The 19,693-nt window shown below is 42.9% G+C and overlaps 1 protein-coding gene across 9 annotated transcripts in view; it reads right to left on the bottom strand.

The window, feature by feature from the left end:
• The window catches only part of LOC112263501 (muscarinic acetylcholine receptor M4), a 156,268-nt gene that overhangs the window by 126,994 nt on the left and 9,581 nt on the right, over nt 1–19,693 (bottom strand). For 3 of the 9 annotated variants that reach the window (XM_024439863.2, XM_024439864.2, XM_024439862.2), the window contains exons 5-9: nt 17,033–17,205; nt 16,814–16,880; nt 15,249–16,720; nt 10,356–10,442; nt 568–735 (exon numbers count right to left, since the gene is read on the bottom strand). In XM_024439863.2, coding sequence (XP_024295631.1) covers nt 568–735; nt 10,356–10,442; nt 15,249–16,720; nt 16,814–16,880; nt 17,033–17,205 — 1,967 coding nt within the window. The remainder of the gene's footprint in view (nt 1–567; nt 736–10,355; nt 10,443–15,248; nt 16,721–16,813; nt 16,881–17,032; nt 17,206–19,693) is intronic. The other 6 variants (XM_024439865.2, XM_024439874.2, XM_024439866.2 and 3 more) reach the window with 5 other exon arrangements.

The following is a 19,693-nucleotide window of genomic DNA, read 5'->3' as shown; positions in this document are numbered from 1 at the left end:
CTGAGAAGACTGATGCCCTCAAATAAGTCCTGGGAGCATTGAATGTTACAAACCACTGACCCTGGATTATCATGGTCCTGCAAGCAACACCATCTCCCAGCACCTTTTTTTTTATAGCCAGGCCAGAGGCAATTAACATTTACATATTGAAAGAATAAAACCTAATCCATTAGAAAGATACATCACAAATTCAACCTTTGAGAGCCACGCATCAGGCATTCGATGTGCAAGTTATTTCGGTAGGAGTGTTTTGCTGCTGCTGCTTTGTTAGACAGTCATTATGCATCCCAGATCATACAGAGGGTGTGTGGAGGCATAATGGGGGGAATTCATTTCTCTCATCCATTGGCAATGGTGCCTCCCCTCTGGGGACAGAAAAGCTCAGCATCTTGCTATGGTATGGTTTCATGCAAATAATTCCCTTAATAGTGCTCCTTGTGGAATAAATCCCAAAGCTCTTCACGATTATAGGATGTTTTATCATAATGTGTTCTGTAAATGTCTTCATGAACAAGTGTCAAGGGATGCAAAAAAAGCATTGGATGTTGTAGGTTGATGACGACTCACTCAAAGTCCACCTCGTTGTTCTCAACGGAGGGGTTGCTTCCTGGGCTATCCGAGGTGGACGAGAGAGGCCGCAGTCGGCTCTGGTAGCGCAGTGATCGTTGGCGAATGCTGTCCCGCCGAGATAAGTACTGAATCATCCGCTGGGCGTAATACACAGCAGGTGACAACCTGTGAACACAGCAAGGACACACTAGAGCTGCGGATGATTCAAATGGTGATCAGATAACCCAGGAGGAATAGACAATAGAAATCAGTCTCACTTTATTGTGCTATCCCAGTCACGTTTTTTTTTTGTATGTACTGTGTAGATATGTATTATTTTTTGAAGTGATAAATAAAAACACGCAAACCAGGCAGAAAGCAGTGCTAATACCAGAAAAACCTGAACAAAGCCAAGACCATGTATTGTCAGAGCCCACAAATGGTAAAGATGGAGCAGGCTTCTTAAAAAAAAAAAAAAAAGAAGAAGTACATTTCCCTCTCTTTCATGCTTCAACTCTCAGGGCCATAGTTACAATGTGGTTCAATTACTGACTGATCCAAGTGGATAAGCCTTGAGCTGCACTCCGGTACCACAGCACGAAACCTACACAGGGAGGGCAGCTCAGAAGCTAACTGAACACAGAGTGCTCCCCATGTAAACAGAGCTGAATAAACAGTAAGCTGAGATCCAGTGAGTTACACCACATTGGAAGACTATAGACAAGGGATGGGGAAACTGATGGCCTATTTACCCTCGGAATTGCACATATATAATCCATGTCTCAAGGCTTAAAAATAATCATATTTAACCGGTCTCCTCCCCTTCATCTACACTGATTAAAGTGGATTTAACAAGTGACATCAAGTGATTGACCTGGTTAGTCTATGACATATTCTTAATGTTTTGTACACTTAGTGTATATTTCTGCAATTAAAGCATTCTTGACCTTTTTTTTTATACAATGAACAAAAATATATAAATGCAACATGTAAAGTGTTGGTCCCATGTTTCATGAGCTGAAATAAAAGATACATTTTCCATACGCACAAAAAGCTTATTTCTCACAAATTCTACTGGGGACAAAAGGCCAATTTAAAATTGTTTAGTTATGCCACAGATGTCTCAAGTTTTGAGGGAGTGTGCAATTGGGGCATGCTGACTGCAGGAATGTTCACCAGAGCTGTTGCTGTAGAATTTAATGTTAACGTTAATTTCTCTACCATAAGCTACCTCCAACATTGTTTTAGAGAATTTGGCAGTACGTCCAACCGGCCTCACAACCGCAGACCACATGTAACCACGCCAGCCAGGGACCTTTCACCTGCAGAATCATCACCCGGACAGCTGATGAAACTGTGGGTTTGCACAACCGAACAATTTCTGCACAAATTGTCAGAAACCATCTCAGGGAAGCTCATCTGCGTGCTCGTCGTCCTCACCAGGGCCTTGACCAGACTGCACTTCAGCGTCATAACCGACTTCAGTGGGCAAATGTTCACCTTCGATGGCCACTGCCACGCTGGAGTGTGCTTGATGGGTGAAACCCGGTTTCAACTGTACCGGGCAGACGGCAGATGGCGACATGGCGGTGTGGGTGATCGGTTTGCTGATGTCAACGTTGCGAACAAGAACAGAGTGCCCCATGTTGGTGGTAGGGTTATGATATGGGCAGGCATAAGCTACGGACAACGAACATAATTGCATTTTATCAATTGCGATTTAAAATGCACAGAGATACCATGATGAGATTCTGAGGCCCATTGTTATGCCATTCATCAGCCGCCATCACATTTTTCATGTCGCAAGGATCTGTACAGAATTCCTAGAAGCTGAAAATGACCCAGTTCTTCCATGGCATGTTTGGGATGCTCTGGATCGACGTGTACGACCACGTGTTCCAGTTCCAGACCATATCCAGACAACTTCGCACAGCCATTGAAGAGGAGTGGGCCAACATTCCACAGGCCACAATCAGCAGCCTGATCAACTCTATGCGAAGGAGATGTGTCGCGCTGCATGAGGCAAATGGTGGTCACACCAGATACTGACTGGTTTTCTGATCCACGCCCCTACCTTTTTTAAAATTAAGGTATACAGATGCATGTATGTATTCCCAGTCATGTGAAATCCATAGATTAGGGCCTACTGAATGTATTTAAATAGACTGATTTTCTTATATGAACTGTAACTCAGTAAAATCTTTGAAATTGCATTTAGATTTTTGTTCAGTGTAAATACTAAACTATAAATTGTCTTAATCAGGCTTCGCTGAGCTGAGAACATTGTGAAGAAATTATTTTAGAATCTGAAAGCGTCTATGGTATATCTACAGCCTAGTCGGAGTACCCAGTAAGAGGAAAATGGATGTTAGATACTGTAAATAGCCTAAACTGGGCTGGGGCCACAGACTAGAGTATTTAGATTGAAGCCAATGTGTTGGTTTGAGTAAACAAAGCTCAAGAGTCAGAAGAGGTGAAGGCAAAGACATAGCTAAATCAGTAAAGTAAATATGTTACTTTGTGCTGCTGACAGCAGACAAGGAGGTCTGGGACAGTCAATGTTGACACTCCACAAACATAAATAGACAAATCCATCCAAATGACATAACTAGGAGAAGATTAGGGTTTAGAAGACCCATCCTTGCAATTATCACAAGTCAAGTTGTGTGCACACCTCAGTCTAGCTTCCCCATTGATTGTTTTACAAGGGCTCAAGGAGCTTGCAATACTTCGATATTAAGATAATGTTTTTTGAAGTTATAGTGTAGCCTGCTATGCAATCCCTGCATAGCTGTTCATCTAACAAATTAGTTTATCTGCCTGCACAATTACTTGAACAGCTGGAAAATCCTGAGTAACATTAATCAAAAAGTTATTGCATGGACATTCAATCATGTAACCAATATGCCCAGAGGGTCAGCAATTGGATTACAATGCAAAATACTGGATTGGAAACTAAAACAAGTACGGGGAAATAAATCAACACCTGGCAAGTATTAAAAGTGATCCTAAACTGACTCTACTAATGAGTTTGCCACATCTGCCATCAATTCCACTGAATCTTTATGAATCTGATGTGACAGGGGTCAAACCTTTTCACAATGGTCAAATTACATGGAGGCAGGTTCCATTACAGGACAACATCTTTTGATAACTGGATATGCTAGAAACAAAATCCTAAATCTCAACTCTGGAGTTTAGAATGCGCTGGGAAGAGAAGGTAGGAGGGTGCATCGTGTTCTTTTCTATGGAGGGTCCAGCACACCAGAGGTGAGAAGGAGCAGCAGTAGACATGAATATCTATGAGTTCTGCCCATGAGGAAACGCTATCAAAGACACTGTCAAGTTCTGAAACAGGTTAACAACAGAGATGATCAGATTATGGACGCTACCTACTCTTAATGTAGTTCTTTCCTGGCTGCAAGCAATACAGGCAAATTACAAATGACAAGGCACCTACAAAGTTCCACTAGCTTTCTCACAATGTTCAGTGGAAATTATTTGAGTAATTCCCTAGAAAATGCTTTCTATGAACTGGTCATATAAAGACCCATTTTCACCTCAGATACTCAAATCAAATCGAATTTTATTTGTCACATGCGCCGAATACAACAGGTATAGATAGATATTATTGTGAAATGATTACTTTACTCTATTTTCTTAAAAATGCTTTGCTGGTTAAGAAAATATGATAAATAAACTACAGTAAAAAAAAAGTTTCAAAAATAACAAATAACAATAATGGGGGGTACCAGTACCAAGTCAATGTGCGGGGGTACAGGTTAGTCAAGGTAATTTGTACATGTAGGTAGGGGATCTTTAAAGATCTTGCTCATATTGGCTACGGAAAGCGTGATCACACAGTTGTCCGGAACAGTTGCTGCTCTCATGCATGCTTCAGTGTTGCTTGCCTCGACGCAAGCATAAAAAGGCATTTAGCCCATCTGGTAGGCTCGCGTCACTGGACAGTTCACGGCTGGGTTTTCCTTTGTTATTCCCTAATAGTTTGCAAGCCCTACCATATCCGATGAGTGTCAGAGCCGGTGTAGTTGATTCAATCTTAGTCCTGTATTGGCGCTTTGCCTATTTGATGGTTTGTCTGCGGGCATAGCGGGATTTCTTATAAGCGTCTGGATTAGTGTCCCGCTCCTTGAAAGTGGCAGCTCTAGCCTTTAGCTTGGTGCGGATGTTGCCTGTAATCCATGGCTTCTGGTTGGGATATGTACGTACGGTCACTGTGGGGACGATGTTAGCGATGCACTTATTGATGAATCCCGGAACATATTCCAGTCTGTGCTAGCAAAACAGTCCTGTAGCATAGCATCTGCTTCATCTGACCACTTCCGTATTGAGCGAGTTACTGGTACTTCCTGCTTTAGTTTTTGCTTGTAAGCAGCAATCAGGAGAATAGAATTATGGTCAGATCTTACAAATGGAGGGAGAGGGAGAACTTTATATGCGTCTCTGTGTGTAGAGTAAAGGTGTCTAGAGTTGTTTTCCATCTGGTTGCACATTTAACAGGCTGTTAGAAATGAGGTAAATAGGATTTAAGTTTACCTGCAATAAAGTCCCCGGCCACTAGAAGTGCCACTTTTGGATGAGTATTTTCTTGTTTGGTTATGGCCTTATACAGCTCGTTGAGTGCGGTCTTAGTGCCAGCGTCAGTTTATGGTGGTAAATAGACGGCTACGAAAAACATAGATGAGAACTCTCTTGGTAGATAGTGTGGTCTACAGCTTATCATGGGGTACTCTACTTCAGGCGAGCAATACCTCGAGACTACCTTAATAATAATCGCGCACCAGCTGTTATTGACATAGACACACACCCCCATCCCTCGTCTTACCGGACGTAGCTGTTCTGTCCTGCCGATGCACGGAAAACCCAGCCAGCTGTATATTATCCGTGTCATCTTTCAGCCACGACTCGGTGAAACATAAGATATTACAGTTTAATGTCCCGTTGGTAGGATAGTCTCGAACGGAACTCATGCAGTTTATTATCCAGTGATTGCACATTGGCCAATAGAAGGGATAGAGGCGGGTTACCCACTCGTCGACAAATTCTCACAAGGTACCCTGATCTCCACCCCCTGTATTTCCTTATTTTTTTAATGCGAATGAAGGGGATTTGGGACTTATCTGGGAGCAGCATTATATCCTTTGCACCACAATCATTAAATGAAAAATCTTCATTCAGTTCAAGGTGTGTAATCGTTGTTCTGATATCCAGACGCTCTTTTCGGTCATAAGAGCCGGGAGTAGCAACATTAAGTACAAAATAAGTTGCAAACAAAGCGAAAAAACACAATTGGTTAGGAGCCCGTAAAACAGCAGCAAAAAACAGCGGTCTCAATGCATTGTATTGGATGGTTGCCATATATGTTCTGACTATTAGCAAGAAAATGCTAATTAATAGTCAGAACATATAGGAAATGTTTTCAAGTGGGAACTATATGTAACTGTTACTCTTGCAGATAGGCCTAGGCTACTTCTTACTCTTGAATGTTTGATGATATTAAAATGGAAGAGGAACTAGATTTGGATTTTCAAATGAGAAAACCTTTAACGGATTCTTACATTCAGTCTACACGCCTTTTAACTTTAGGGAAATTCTGTTTGTTGGCTGAGGAACTCTTTACTGAGAAATGTGGTTGTTTTTTTATGACTGCATTTTGTATTTTCTATGCTCCTATGATTGTGTAAGTGTTTGTCATGCACGTTGGTTTTAATAGGACTCCGCCCTTTCCTAAATAAAGCTTAAATGTAAGGGAGAGAATAACGAGGTGGGAGGGAAGTGTCGGTGCTATCCTAACCACTTGAAAGGGTGTTACGCCTTCATTATCACAGGTCAAAGAAAATGACGACAGAGAGTGAGGAGCCAATTGTCAAGTGTCCACTCTCTCCCAAAAGTTGGTTGTACTGATCATTATGTCCCTGCTCTGGGCCACACATTGATTTTCAATATTGCACCTTGGTTGCTAAGCAGAGCAGCTCAGTCCCTAGATGAATGTGTTTTTATTGAGAGGTCTAGGCCTTACTCTCAACCTCACAAGATTACCACCTCTGCACTCTGCTGACAGTCAATCCCAGAAACTAAATTGAGAATCTCCAGGCTCAGTGCAATTCATCACTCTTCAGCAAGACAGTGTTAGAAAGGCAGGAAACAGATAGATAGTGATAACGTCACCACTTCACTCAGAGGTCCAGGAAACATGTTGTCTAGGCCTGCAATGTATAAAAATGTATTACCATGAAAAGACCATGTTCTATTTCCATTTACAGTGCAATCGGAAAGTATTCAGACCCTTTGACTTGTTCCACATTTTGTTTCGTTACAGCCTTATTCTAAAATGAATTTTAAAAAACATTTTAAATAATCATACATTTAGACACAATACCCCATAATAACAAAGTGAAATTTAGTGCATCCTGTTTCCATTCAACATCCTTGAGATGTTTCAACAACTTGATTGGAGTCCACCTGTGGTAAATTCAATTGATTGGACATGATTTGGAAAGGCACACAAATCACATTTTATTGGTCATATGCACACAGTTAGCAGATGTTATTGCGAGTGTAGCCAAAATGCATGTGCTTCTAGTTCCAACAGTGCTGAAAATATAAAAAATAAAATATAAAAATATCTAACAAGTACTATCTAACAATTCCACAACAGATACCTAATACACACAAATCTAAGTAAAGGAATGGAATAAGAATATATAAATATCAATTATATGGATGAACAATGACAGAGTGGCATACACTAAGATGCAATAGATAGTATAGAATACAGTATATACATATGAGATGAGTAATACAAGATATGTAAACATTATTAAAGTGGCATTATTAAAGTGACTAGTGATCCATTTATTAAAGTGGCCAATGATTTAAAGTCTGTATGTAGGCAGTAGCCTCTGTGCTAGTGATGTCTTTTTAACAGTCTGATGGCCTTGAGATAGCTGTTTTTCAGTCTCTCGGTGCCAGCTTTGATGCACCTGACTGACCACGCCTTCCCTCTGCTGTTTCCTGAAGTCCATGATCATCTCTTTTGTTTTGTTGATGTTGAGTGAGTGGTTATTTTCCTGACATCACACCCCGAGAGCCCTCACCTCCTCCCTTTAGGCTGTCTCGTCGTTGTTGGTAATCAAGCCTACTACTGTTGTGTCGTTGGGAAACTTGATGATTGAGTTTGAGGTGTGCTTGGGTGAACAGGGAGTACAGGAGGGGGCTGAGCACCCACCCTTGTAGGGCCCCAGTGTTGAGGATCAGCGGACCTACCTTCACCACTTTGGAGCGGCCCATCAGGAAGTTCTGGACCCAATTGCAGAGGGTGGGGTTGAGACCCAGGGTACTAATGCTTGGAGGGTACTAATGCTGAGCTGTCGTCAATGAACAGCATTTTTACATAGGTATTCCTCTTGTCCAGAAGGGATAGGGCAGTGTGCAGTGTGATGGTGATTGCACACCTGTCTATATAAAAGGTCCCACAGTTGACAGTACATGTCAGAGCAAAAACCAAGCCATGAGGTCGAAGGAATTGTCCGTAGAGCTCTGAGACAGGATTGTGTTGAGGCACAGATCTGGGGAAGGGTACCAAAAAATGTCAACAGCATTGAAGGTCCCCAAGAACAAAGTGGCCTCCATAATTTTTAAATAGAAGAAGTTTGAAACCACCAAGACTCTTCTTAGAGCTGGCCGCCCGGCCAACCTGAGCAGTAGGGGTAGAAGGGAATTGGTCAGGGAGGTGATAGAAGGTGAAAGAACACGAAGGTCACTGACAGAGCTCCAGAGTTCCTCTGTGGAGATTGCAGAACCTTCCAGAAGGACAACCATCTCCGTAGCACTCCACCAATCAGGCCTTTATGGTAGAGTGGCCAGACAGAAGCCACTCCTCATTAAAAGGCACACGACAGCTCGCTTGGAGTTTGTCAAATGACCCCTAAAAGACTCTGACCATGAGAAACAAGATTCTCTGGTCTGATGAAACCAAGATTGAATTCTTTGGCCTGAATGCCAAGCGTCACGTCTGGAGGAAACCAGGCGACATCCCTACGTTGAAGCATGGTGGTGGCAGCATCATGCTGTGGGAATGTTTTTCAGCGGATGGGACTGGGAGACTAGTCAGGATTGAGGGAAAGATAAACGGAGCGAAGTACAGAGAGATCCTTGATGAAAACCTACTCCAGAGCGCTCAGGACCTCAGACTGGGGCGAAGGTTCACCTTCCAACAGGACAACAACCCTAAGCACACAGCCAAGTAACCCAGGAGTGGCTTCGGGACAAGTCTCTGAATGTCCTTGAACCCGATCGAACACCTTTAGAGAGACCTGAAAAAATCTGTGCAAAAAGCTATGCAACGCTCCCAATCCAACCTGACAGAGTTTGAGAGGATCTGCAGAGAAGAATGGGGAAAAACTCCCCAAATACAGGTGTGCCAAGCTTGTAGCGTCTTACCCAAGAAGATTCAAGGCTGTAATAGCTGCCAAAGGTCCTTCACAACAAAGCACTGAGTAAAGGGTCTGAATACTTATGCAAATGTGATATTTAAGTTTTATAGTTTTAATACATTTGCAAAAATGTCTAAAAACCTGTTTTTGCTTTGTCATTATGGGGTATTGTGTGTAGATTGATGAGGGAAAAAAACAATGATCACATTTTAGAATAAGGCTATATTGCAACGAAATGTAGAAAAAAATCAAGCGGTCTGAATATTTTCCGAATGCACTGTATATTTGACGACGACCATGTTCAATTCCATTTATAGCAGTGATAATGTATTTCAAAGAACTGCATGCATTAGAGCAAGTCAATATATGCCACACAGCTGGACTACTGGCAGATGTTGAGGGCAGTGACCTTTGACAATACTTAATGGGAGCATCATATATGCTGGAGGCGATACTGTCTAGTACGTCTTACAGTATATAATGTTCAATGCTATCACATACTGTTTTCCGAGAACCACACAGAGACAAGTGTGCACAGGTTGGTGAAATGGTAGTCTCGCATAGCCATTCCTCCAAAAACCTTGTCATGCCTTCTTTGGAGGTCTGAAGAATTTTGTATTAGCCGAAACGATTTGAATGATCCGCTACATTTTTGTTTCATGTCACATTCCAAGAACCCTCCCCCACATGACTGTTGAAGGAGTACTGCGTCTTATGATCCGCCCAAGCAAGGCATCTGATTGGTTTTAGACCAGGTCTCCATCCCCTTTTAGCTAATTTAGGCCAGACTTCACCAGGCTTCCGGATTGGGGAAGCCTAGTTCTCTACGAGGCTAGTGAAATGATGTTTACATTGGAAACATTTGCCATTTGTTTGCACCTGTTCGAGCACTACACCGAGGTCCTAAGGGCCGAACTGAAAATTTGTCATACTTCCTTGCCATCAAAATTTGCCATAAATTGTGCTCTATCCATTGTTTTTGAAATTGTCGATACACACTGTGTCTCCCTTATGTGTTCGGTGATTGTTAGACAGAGGACAGAGTGAAGAGACTGTATAAATGTAGGTCCAATATAAATTCTGCAGAGTTTCAATTTGGTTTTAGTCATGTAATTTTACTTACTTATTTTTACTCAAACCACCTGAGGGAAAATCAACTGTATGTTTGACACCCCTGTGTTTGAGCAACCAATGTGTTTGATTTATTGAAGTGGCTATTTATTGTTGGTTCTTGTAATGAATGCTACATGCTAATCTAGTATGCTGGGCTGATTTTTTTTTAAACATTCTCATGAATTACATATTACAAGTAAATCATCAATAGCCCTGACCACTTGCCAAAAGACTCACCTGGCAGGATCTGGATAAATGGGATGGTCCCGGGAGCCAGATATGTCATACCGAGACGGCGACATAATAGATGACTCCAAAAGTCTCCTATGAAAGAGAAAGAGAGCAAAAAGGATGGTTAGATGTGCATTTCCACTAAGGAAAACACCCCAAACAAAGTTATTGTACATGTAGTTGTTCAATGATCAGCCCAAATCATCTCCATATTCATTATCACCAACTAGTCTAAACCGCTTTCCAATGGAAAAAAGGAGCCATTTCTGTGACTGATGCAACCAAACACTGTTTCTCTCTTATCTCGATACTTTTCAAAGGTATAATTAAGAGAATGGATACCTCACAATCAGGTGCTTCCTTTTGGGTGACGACCAATGGATACGAATGTCTCCTAGCTCTTTTTTAATTATTGATAATAGTTAACCCACTGTTCCTAGGTCGTCATTGTAAATAATCATTTGTTCTTTACTGACTTGCCTGGTTAAATAAACAAAAAAAATACTAAATTCAATTTAAAAAATAACCACCAGTGTCCAGGGACAGGTGATTTGGAGGTTAGATTTAGGATGGGAGTCAATGCACTACAGCCCGATCTATTATGCTTGATAATGCCAATAAAACATTTGACAACGCTCTGAATTAAAAGTATTGAAGTATTCCCACACGAGGAATGTTGCCAGATGAGGCAAAGACCATGAAAAATGGCTCCATTTCAATTCACCACTTGCATTCAGCGGTCTAGCTCTTATTTTTGGATGAGAGACACAACGTGACAATTTCAAATCTTGAATTTGACATTTTTGGGACCCATAAGACAAAGACAAAAAGCAACTCCAAAATAGACAGTCTATTAATCCAAATATGGAAGGGCGGCAATAATTTATGCAGATTTAGAATAAAAAAAATGTATTGTTGGATTCAAAACTTGTTTTAAAACAGCACATATGCAGTGCAGACTATTTCAAGTGATTGGCCAGCCTGCTAGCCCAACATAGTCAACATTGAAACCATTTAGAATAATTTACAGTGTGGCTGACATGTTAATGAGACTGAACATGCAGTTCCCATCCTCCTGCTTTAATCCTTACCCCAAAGTCACAAAACAACGTGCTCATTACTGTGAGGACTACAATGGCCAAATTACTGGAATAACTCAAAGCATTCCCTTCCTTGAGATTCACATTTATCTACATCTTCGCCAGCCTGCTCATTGGAGCAGTCTTTTAAACCATAATTCTGGTCAATTAAAAAGTATCATTAAAGTCCTAAGGGATATTCATTTGCTCATTATCGACAGCACATCAAGTTAAAAAAATGATAGTGATGTGAAATGTCACAGCCCTGTGTAACAGCCCCATTAAACTGGTCCAGTCTTTTACTGATCCAGGACTTGAATGCAATTTCTATAGAGGATGGTGGCCTTTATACTTCAGAGGATTTAGGGTAAGCAACAAAAAAAATCCCTAAATATGTCATTGTTAGATTAGAACTTTAAAAACAAAATGTATACCTCAACTGCTCTAGCCATTTGGGCTCAAAACAAGTCAGAAAATGTCTTAGAATACAGTAGCCAACACCTCTCCTTGAAAAAGCAATTACTGCAATAAATAATACAATATAAGCCGAATATAAGTCTTGGCCTATTCATTTTGTTAAATCCCTTTTAAATCTGCTATATCAATGCTTTTCCCAAATGAGGTGACTTCAGAATGTGGACACAAAAGAAAGAACCCATCGAACCCTTAGAGCAAGCCATTGTGCCCAGCTTGGCTAGACAACACAAAGTAGCCTGAAGCTCTAATATCATTAGTATAGTCACATAAAAAAAAAAAACTTGAACATATTACATTTAGGGTGACCTGCAGCTGTGAGTCTATGAAAAGAGACTGGAATCTAAAAGAGATGTGAACAAAACGGAGAACCAAACATCAGTTTGGTCATTTGCTTTCCAGACACTTCTTGACAGCCTACTGATTAGACCCAATGCTTTGGCCTTGTGTCAGACAAAGTAGAGCAGCACCCTCGGGCTACTGGAGAGCTCTCCATGCAACAAGCCCCAGCATTAGGCTAGATAATGAGAGGTTGGGCAGGAAGGGTAACTTCACATTGTTAAAGTTCACAACCCTGCCCTTGAAACAGGCTAATTGCAGCCTTCCAGGGCACAGGGGATGGATTGGGATTGATACAAGACGGAAAATGAGAGCGGGAAAAAAACTGTGACCGTGTGTGTTTTCAATGACTGTAGCAAAATGTTATGCAAATATTAGGTTATTTAACTTTTTCCATATCAGTTTTTACGAGAATAGGCATTACTTTCTTGCCTGGCTAAGCAAACTCTTTGTTCCAGCCAAATGCTATGCCTGGATCTGTCTGGATCCAAGTACCTTCCGATGATTTGTAGAATGAAAATCCATTCTCGACCATCTGATTGGTCCCAGAAACTGATGGGTTGGGCCAGAGCCAGAACACACGTGGGTAAAGTGGCATTTTGAAAATGTGTCATTGTCTTTGATACACGGATTGGTTTTAGATTATCCAATCGCTGATGACTTTGTTTTGTACAACACCACTCATTTTGACGTCAGCACAAACAACTTCATTGATGGCAGTCTCAGACTGAACTATGTAGCGAACAATAGGGCAGCGGAAGAATTCCGTTTGAGTCGTCAGGCAAATTACCTTCTAAGCCTATGTAAAATAGATGTCAAACCTTTGTACTGAGCTGCCACTGCTCAATCAGACATGTTGTGCAGAGCACATCATATCCTCCTACTTTGTGGGAACAAAATTCACAGAAAATACCTATGCTAATTCCCTAACTAATCCTAATAGGCTAGCCTATGTCTAAGTATGCCTATTCTAGAAACTAGTAAGTTGTCAATGGTAGTTGCCACAGGAGAGGCAGAGCTGTCATGGCAATCATCTCTAAATATCTAGTCAGTACCATACTGCCACCAAGTGGAACACTGAGGAGCAACATGGAGACAGCCCATCTTCCATAGGTCCATCATATATGAGCTTGTCTCTTCCACAGGTCCATCACAAATGAGCTGGTCTCTGCCCTTTGATTGGAAGGTTGGGAATTCGATCCCTGGCCGAGTCATACCAAAGACTCTAAAAATGGGACCCGATGCGTCTCTGCTTGGAACTCAGCATTAATGAGATTGGGGGTAATTCTGCGTTCAATACAACTCTGAAATTTCTGACTTGGAAACATGTAGAAAGATGAGGTCTGAATTCCCCACTTGGAAAGTATTAGAATCCGCCAATAGAAAGCTATTTTGTATGCTTTTTGAATGCTATTCATAAAAGCCATCCAACAGAAGTAAATTCATGGAAAATCTACATAGGTGTACAAAGGCACATTATCAGCAACCATCATTTTAAAAGGCTAATTGATCATTAGAAAACCCTTTTGCAATTATGTTAGCACAGCTGAAAACTGGCCTTCTTTAGACTAGTTGAGTATCAGGAGCATCAGCATTTGTGGGTTTGATTACAGGCTCAAAATGGCCAGAAACAAAGAACTTTCATCTGAAACTCATCAGTCAACTCTTGTTCTGAGAAATGTTCTTGTACTGAGAAGTGAAGGCTATTCCATGCGAGAAATTGCCAAGAAATTGAAGATCTCGTACAACGCTGTGTACTGCTCCCTTCACAGAACAGCGCAAACTTGCTCTAACCAGAATAGAAAAAGGAGTGGGAGGCCCCAGTGCACAACTGAGCAAGAGAACAAGTACATTAGAGTGTCTAGTTTGAGAAACAGACGCCTCACAAGTCTGAATCTTCATTAAAGAGTACCCGCAAAACACCAGTCCCAAGGTCAACAGTGAAGAGGTGACTCCGGGATGCTGGCCTTCTAGTTGCAGAGAAGTTGTTGCAAAGAAAAAGCCATATCTCAGACTGACCAATAAAAAGAAAAGATTACGACTGGCAAAAGAACACGTACACTGGACAGAAAGATGGCTTTTTTTCTTTGCAACACCATACATCAATACCTGCATGTATTTTCTTTCGACTGGATTGGTCGTGAAGACAAGGTCAGGAAGGTTGAAGCCTAATCATTCCACTGACTGTAGCCAGTGGGGCAGTTGACAGACTGTCAGGCCAAGTAAGGCCCACTACAGTCGAGGCAAAGCAAACTGCCAAGGAAGGCATTACAAAACCCTCCCAGAAGACACATCTGCCAAGCAGCTAATGAGCAAGAAGGGGAAGCCATGGAGGCAGAGCATCGCCTCAAAACTGAATGAAATGTATACTTTAATTGGGATAGGAAAGGGGGATACTTAGTCAGTTGTCCAACTGAATGTATTCAACTGAAATGTGTCTTCCGCATTTAACCCAACCCCTCGGAATCAGAGGTGCAGCTGCCTTAATCGACATCCACGTCTTTTGCGCCCGGGGAACAGTGGGTTAACTGCCTTACTCAGGGGCAGAACGGCAGATTTTTACCTTGTCAGCTCGGGGATTTGATCCAGCAACCTTCCAGTTACTGGCCCAACGCTCTAACCACTAGGCAACATGCCGCCCCTTTTGTCAGAGATCCTTACCAAAAAATAGCCCTAAATGACTGCACAAGTTTGGAAAAGGCCTTTTATCAACTTCGAATGAAGCACAAAAAGCAAGATATGCAAAGTTTGCCTGTGTGATTACACTAATGTCACAAGCATGGGGTGACTTGGGGTTATGTGTAGGTGTTGTGGTAGGGCAAACTTGGCAGCTTATAAGATGTGTCGAATGTTGCATCTCACCTCCATCTATAACTGCCTCAAAGTCAGAGTTCAGCCATCATGCTACTTCCAGTATATTGGAAAAGGCTATGCATCGATTATGTTTTTCATTTAACAAATTGCACAAATTATAGATAAACAAGACCTTAACACCTGATTCTCTCACCTTCTCAGGTAATCGTCATCAGGGCTTTCGTCAGGCATTTCTTGGTTTAAGGCCTCTTGTGGTACATTCACCGCTGGACTTGGACTGGCATACTGTCTGTAAACCCTCTCCCACTGGGCTGTCTCCTGATTATACACCAACCCCACTGCCCGTTCTCTCTGCGGGCTAGGGGTTCCCCGGTGAGGGAAGGCTGTGTCCCCTCCAGGTTCATCAGCACTGGGCTGTGGCTGTGCTAACTGTCTCCTGTCAGAGGACTGGGGATCCTGTATCACAGTCTGCCTCATGTTGTGAAAGGCAAGGTTGGGTCTTGGGGGCTGCCATGAGGTGCTCCCCTCTTGTGATGGGGTCTGGCCAGTGCGCTCCCAGCGCTGTGTACCTTGGTTAAACGTGAACAGGTTGTGGCAGACCCTGCAGCGGTTCATATGGCCGCGGGAGGGACCAGAACCATCATCACCGCTGTGGGGGGGCTGATAATGAGGGGTGACAGGCCGCTCAGAGTCTATGTTATTATTGAGCATCTCCCATGTCTGTTGCTCTTGGCTGCTCTCTCCACCAGCGCCACCTGACTGCTCCATTTCCTGCATGCGATCATAACCCATGAAGTAGCGATTCAAGTTGCACTGCAGCACGTTACGGATAGAGGTGGGGCTGTTGCTCCCTCCCTCCCCTAGAGTGTGGCGTCCACTACTAGTGCTGGGTCCATCTACAGAGCTGTTTCCACTGGTGTGGGGGCTCATAACTGCTGGGGGAAAGCTTCCTCCCTCTGTGGCAGAGGTGTAGACAGGCGACTGATAGGAGCACTCCTGCTGTCTCAGCACAGACAGCAGGCTGACAGATGATGCACTAGTCCTGGGTGGAGATACCCCAACACCCCCACTACGCTCAGGCCGCATGTTGAGCATGCTACCCATCCAGTCTGCCCCCGCCAGTCGCCCAGAACACTCCCGGCCTGGCTGCTGGTGGCCTGAAGATGGAGTGCGTAAAGAGTGTCCTCTAGCACCGCTGTACACACTGCTGAAGGCAGAGGGACGGTGTGAGGAGCGAGGCTCAGAGGGCTGCCGGGGCTCAGTGCGAGCAGAGGAGAAGGTGGAGGCATAGGACTGGGTCTCCAGGCTCTCAGGGTCAGAGGGGTCCTCTCCAGATGGTGAAGGGGCTTGGGTGGGAGAGCACCGACTGCAGAAGCAAACCATACCAAGGTGTTGCACACAACCCTGGTAGGGGGGTCGGAAGCGATTCCGCAGGGCGGAATAACGTCCAGAGGGAAGACTAGGAGAGTCAGCAGCACTATTGACAGCGGGTTCAGGAGGATGCTGCTCCTCAGACTGTGAGCCTGAGTTCCTCGATGACAGGATGTGCAGGAAGTTGTGGAGAATGGGGGTACGGTGGACCGGTTGGGACTGTAGGAAGGATCGATGGCGAAAGTGGGGCATCTCCATGCTATCCATGGGGACCTCAGAGTCATCATCACTCTGCTGAAAAGCACACAACGGGAACAAAATGTTCTTGATATGACGTAACTGACCTAATGTAAAGTATATAACATAAAGTATTAGACAGAGTCTCACCTGTTGGTTAGAGGGATTCACTATAGCGGTCAACAGGTAATGACCCAGTGGGTCAAACCTCACCAGTCTGCAACAGAGCATTCACATGTGTCATTATCTCCATTTTGCTTTAAATACTGTTTGAGAATCTGACTCGGTTTTCAAATTCAGAAATTTCAACATGTCAACTAATCGAACACTGTGGAAATGACAGGGAGAAGGTGGAGCTTTTCGTCAGACCTGACTCTCTCTGTCTCGCTGGCAGTCTTGACCAGGGCAAATGGCTCCCTCCTACTCCAGTCCCAGAAGTGAACCTCATTGTTTGTTGCTATGAGAAGGAGCTGGGCGGTAGGGTGAAAGGCCAGGGAGGCAATGGCCACATTGCTCTCAGTGAACCAGCTCTCACTGCCACCCTGGGCATCAGATGGGCCACACAATGTTCAAAAGAAGAAGATTAGTGTCAATATTACGCACAAAACCCCAGAATGTCATATCATCCAACTACTTTTAAGAGAGTTCAAAGGAAATTGATTGGGTAAAAGTCAAACTTGTGATGATGCAATAGAGGACATGGTCACCTATAACAGCACCACACACAGAGATAGTTAGAGATCTCTAGTTGGATATGTTGGATTCGGGGTAAACTTTGAACATTGTTATACTCATAAGCATAGTAAATAAAGGAGTGTAAGAGACTGGTTTTTATGTCAGAGGTTAATGGTTCTCTGTAGAAAGACAGATGGCTTTGGAATGTGTTGGGTGGACGGGAGGAGGTCACAGGATTGCTATAGGGGAAGAGGACGGACATCTGTGGATTAGTCGAAGGAGGGGTTGAGGTCAGGTCAGATCCCCTGAAGGGAGAAATTATGGTTAATTATCCTATTATCCTCTTCCTTTCAAACCATAAAAGGTCAGGATTGGAGAGGAGCTGTGCCTAAAGTGGAGTATACAGTCGTGGCCAAAAGTTTTGAGAATGACACACACATTAATTTCCACAAAGTTTGCTGCTTCAGTGACTTTAGATATTTTTGTCAGATGTTACTATGGAATACTGAAGTATAATTACAAGCATTTCATGTGTCAAAGGCTTTTCTTGACAATTTCATGAAGTTGCAGTGTTGACCCTTCTTTTTCAAGACCTCTGCAATACGCCCTGGCATGCTATCAATTAACTTCTGGGCCTCATCCTGACTGATGGCAGCCCATTCTTGCATAATCAATGCTTGGAGTTTGTCAGAATTTGTGGGTTTTTGTTTGTCCACCTTGAGGATTGATCACAAGTTCTCAATGGGATTAAGATCCGGGGAGTTTCCTGGCCATGGAACCAAAATATCAATGTTTTGTTCCCAGAGCCACTTAGTTATCACTTTTGCCTTATGGCAAGGTGCTCCAAAATGCTGGAAAGGGCATTGTTCGTCACAAAACTGTTCCTGAATGGTTGGGAGAATTTGCTCTCGGAGGATATGTTGGTACCATTCTTTATTCATGGCTGTGTTCTTAGGCCAAATTGTAAGTGAGCCCACTCTCTTGGCTGAGAAGCAACCCCACACTTGAATGGTCTCAGGATGCTTTACTGTTGGCATGACACAGGACTGATGGTAGGACTCACCTTGTCTTCTCCGGACAAGCTTTTCTCCGGATGCCCCAAACAATCGGAAAGGGGATTCATCAGAGAAAATGACTTTACCCCAGTCCTCAGTAGTCCAATCCCTGTACCTTTTGCAGAATATCAGTCTGTCCCTGATGTTTTTCCTCAAGAGAAGTTGCTTCTTTGCTGCCCTTCTTGACACCAGGCCATCCTCCAAAAGTCTTCGCCTCACTGTTAGTGCAGATGCACTCACACCTGCCTGCTGCCATTCCTGAGCAAGCTCTGTACTGGGAGGTGCCCCAATCCCGCCGCTGAATCAACTTTAGGAGACGGTTCTTGGGTGCCCTGAAGCCTTCTTCACAACAATTGAACCGCTCTTCTTGATGATCTGATAAATGGTTGATTTAGGTGCAATCTTACTGGCAGCAATATCCTTGCCTGTGAATCTCTTTTTGTGCAAAGCAATGATGACAGCACGTGTTTCCTTGCAGGTAACCATGTTTGACAGAGGAAGAACAATGATTCCAAGCACCACCCTCCTTTTGAAGCTTCCAGTCTGTTATTTGAACTCCATCAGCATGACAGAATGATCTCCAGCCTTTTCCTCGCCAACACTCACACCTGTGTTAACAAGAGAATCACTGACATGATGTCAGCTGGTCCTTTTGTGGCAGGGCTGAAATGCAGTGGAAATGTTTTTGGGGGGATTCAGTTAATTTGCATGGCAAAGAGGGACTTTGTAATGAATTGCAATTCATCTGGTCACTGTTCATAACATTCTGGAGTATATGCAAATTGCCATCATACAAACTGAGGCAGCAGACTTTGTGAAAATTAATATTTGTGTAATTCTCAAAACTTTTGGCCACGACTGTATATACTGGTAGTGGTAGAAACATGTCTTTGTCTCAGTACAGCTGTGTTGACCCTTTGGGAAGAATTAAACTTGGTTAACCTGTTTGGGATAGGGGGCAGCATTTTCACTTTTGGATGAATAGCATGCCCAGAGTCAACTGCCTCCTACTCAGTCCCAGATGCTAATACAGTGGAGCAAAAAAAGTATTTAGTCAGCCACCAATTGTGCAAGTTCTCCCACTTAAAAGGATGAGAGAGGCCTGTAAATTTCATCATAGGTACACTTCAACTATGACAGACAAAATTAGAATTTTTTTTCCAGAAAAATCAGGATTTTAAAAAAAAATTAATTTAATGAATTTATTTGCAAATTATGGTGGAAAATAAGTATTTGGTCAATAACAAAAGTTTCTCTCAATACTTTGTTATATACCCTTTGTTGGCAATGACAGAGGTCA

The sequence above is a fragment of the Oncorhynchus tshawytscha genome, linkage group LG12 (genome assembly GCF_018296145.1).
Source record: "Oncorhynchus tshawytscha isolate Ot180627B linkage group LG12, Otsh_v2.0, whole genome shotgun sequence".
Lineage (NCBI taxonomy): Eukaryota > Metazoa > Chordata > Actinopteri > Salmoniformes > Salmonidae > Oncorhynchus > Oncorhynchus tshawytscha.
This window is presented reverse-complemented; position numbering and strand designations above follow the sequence as displayed.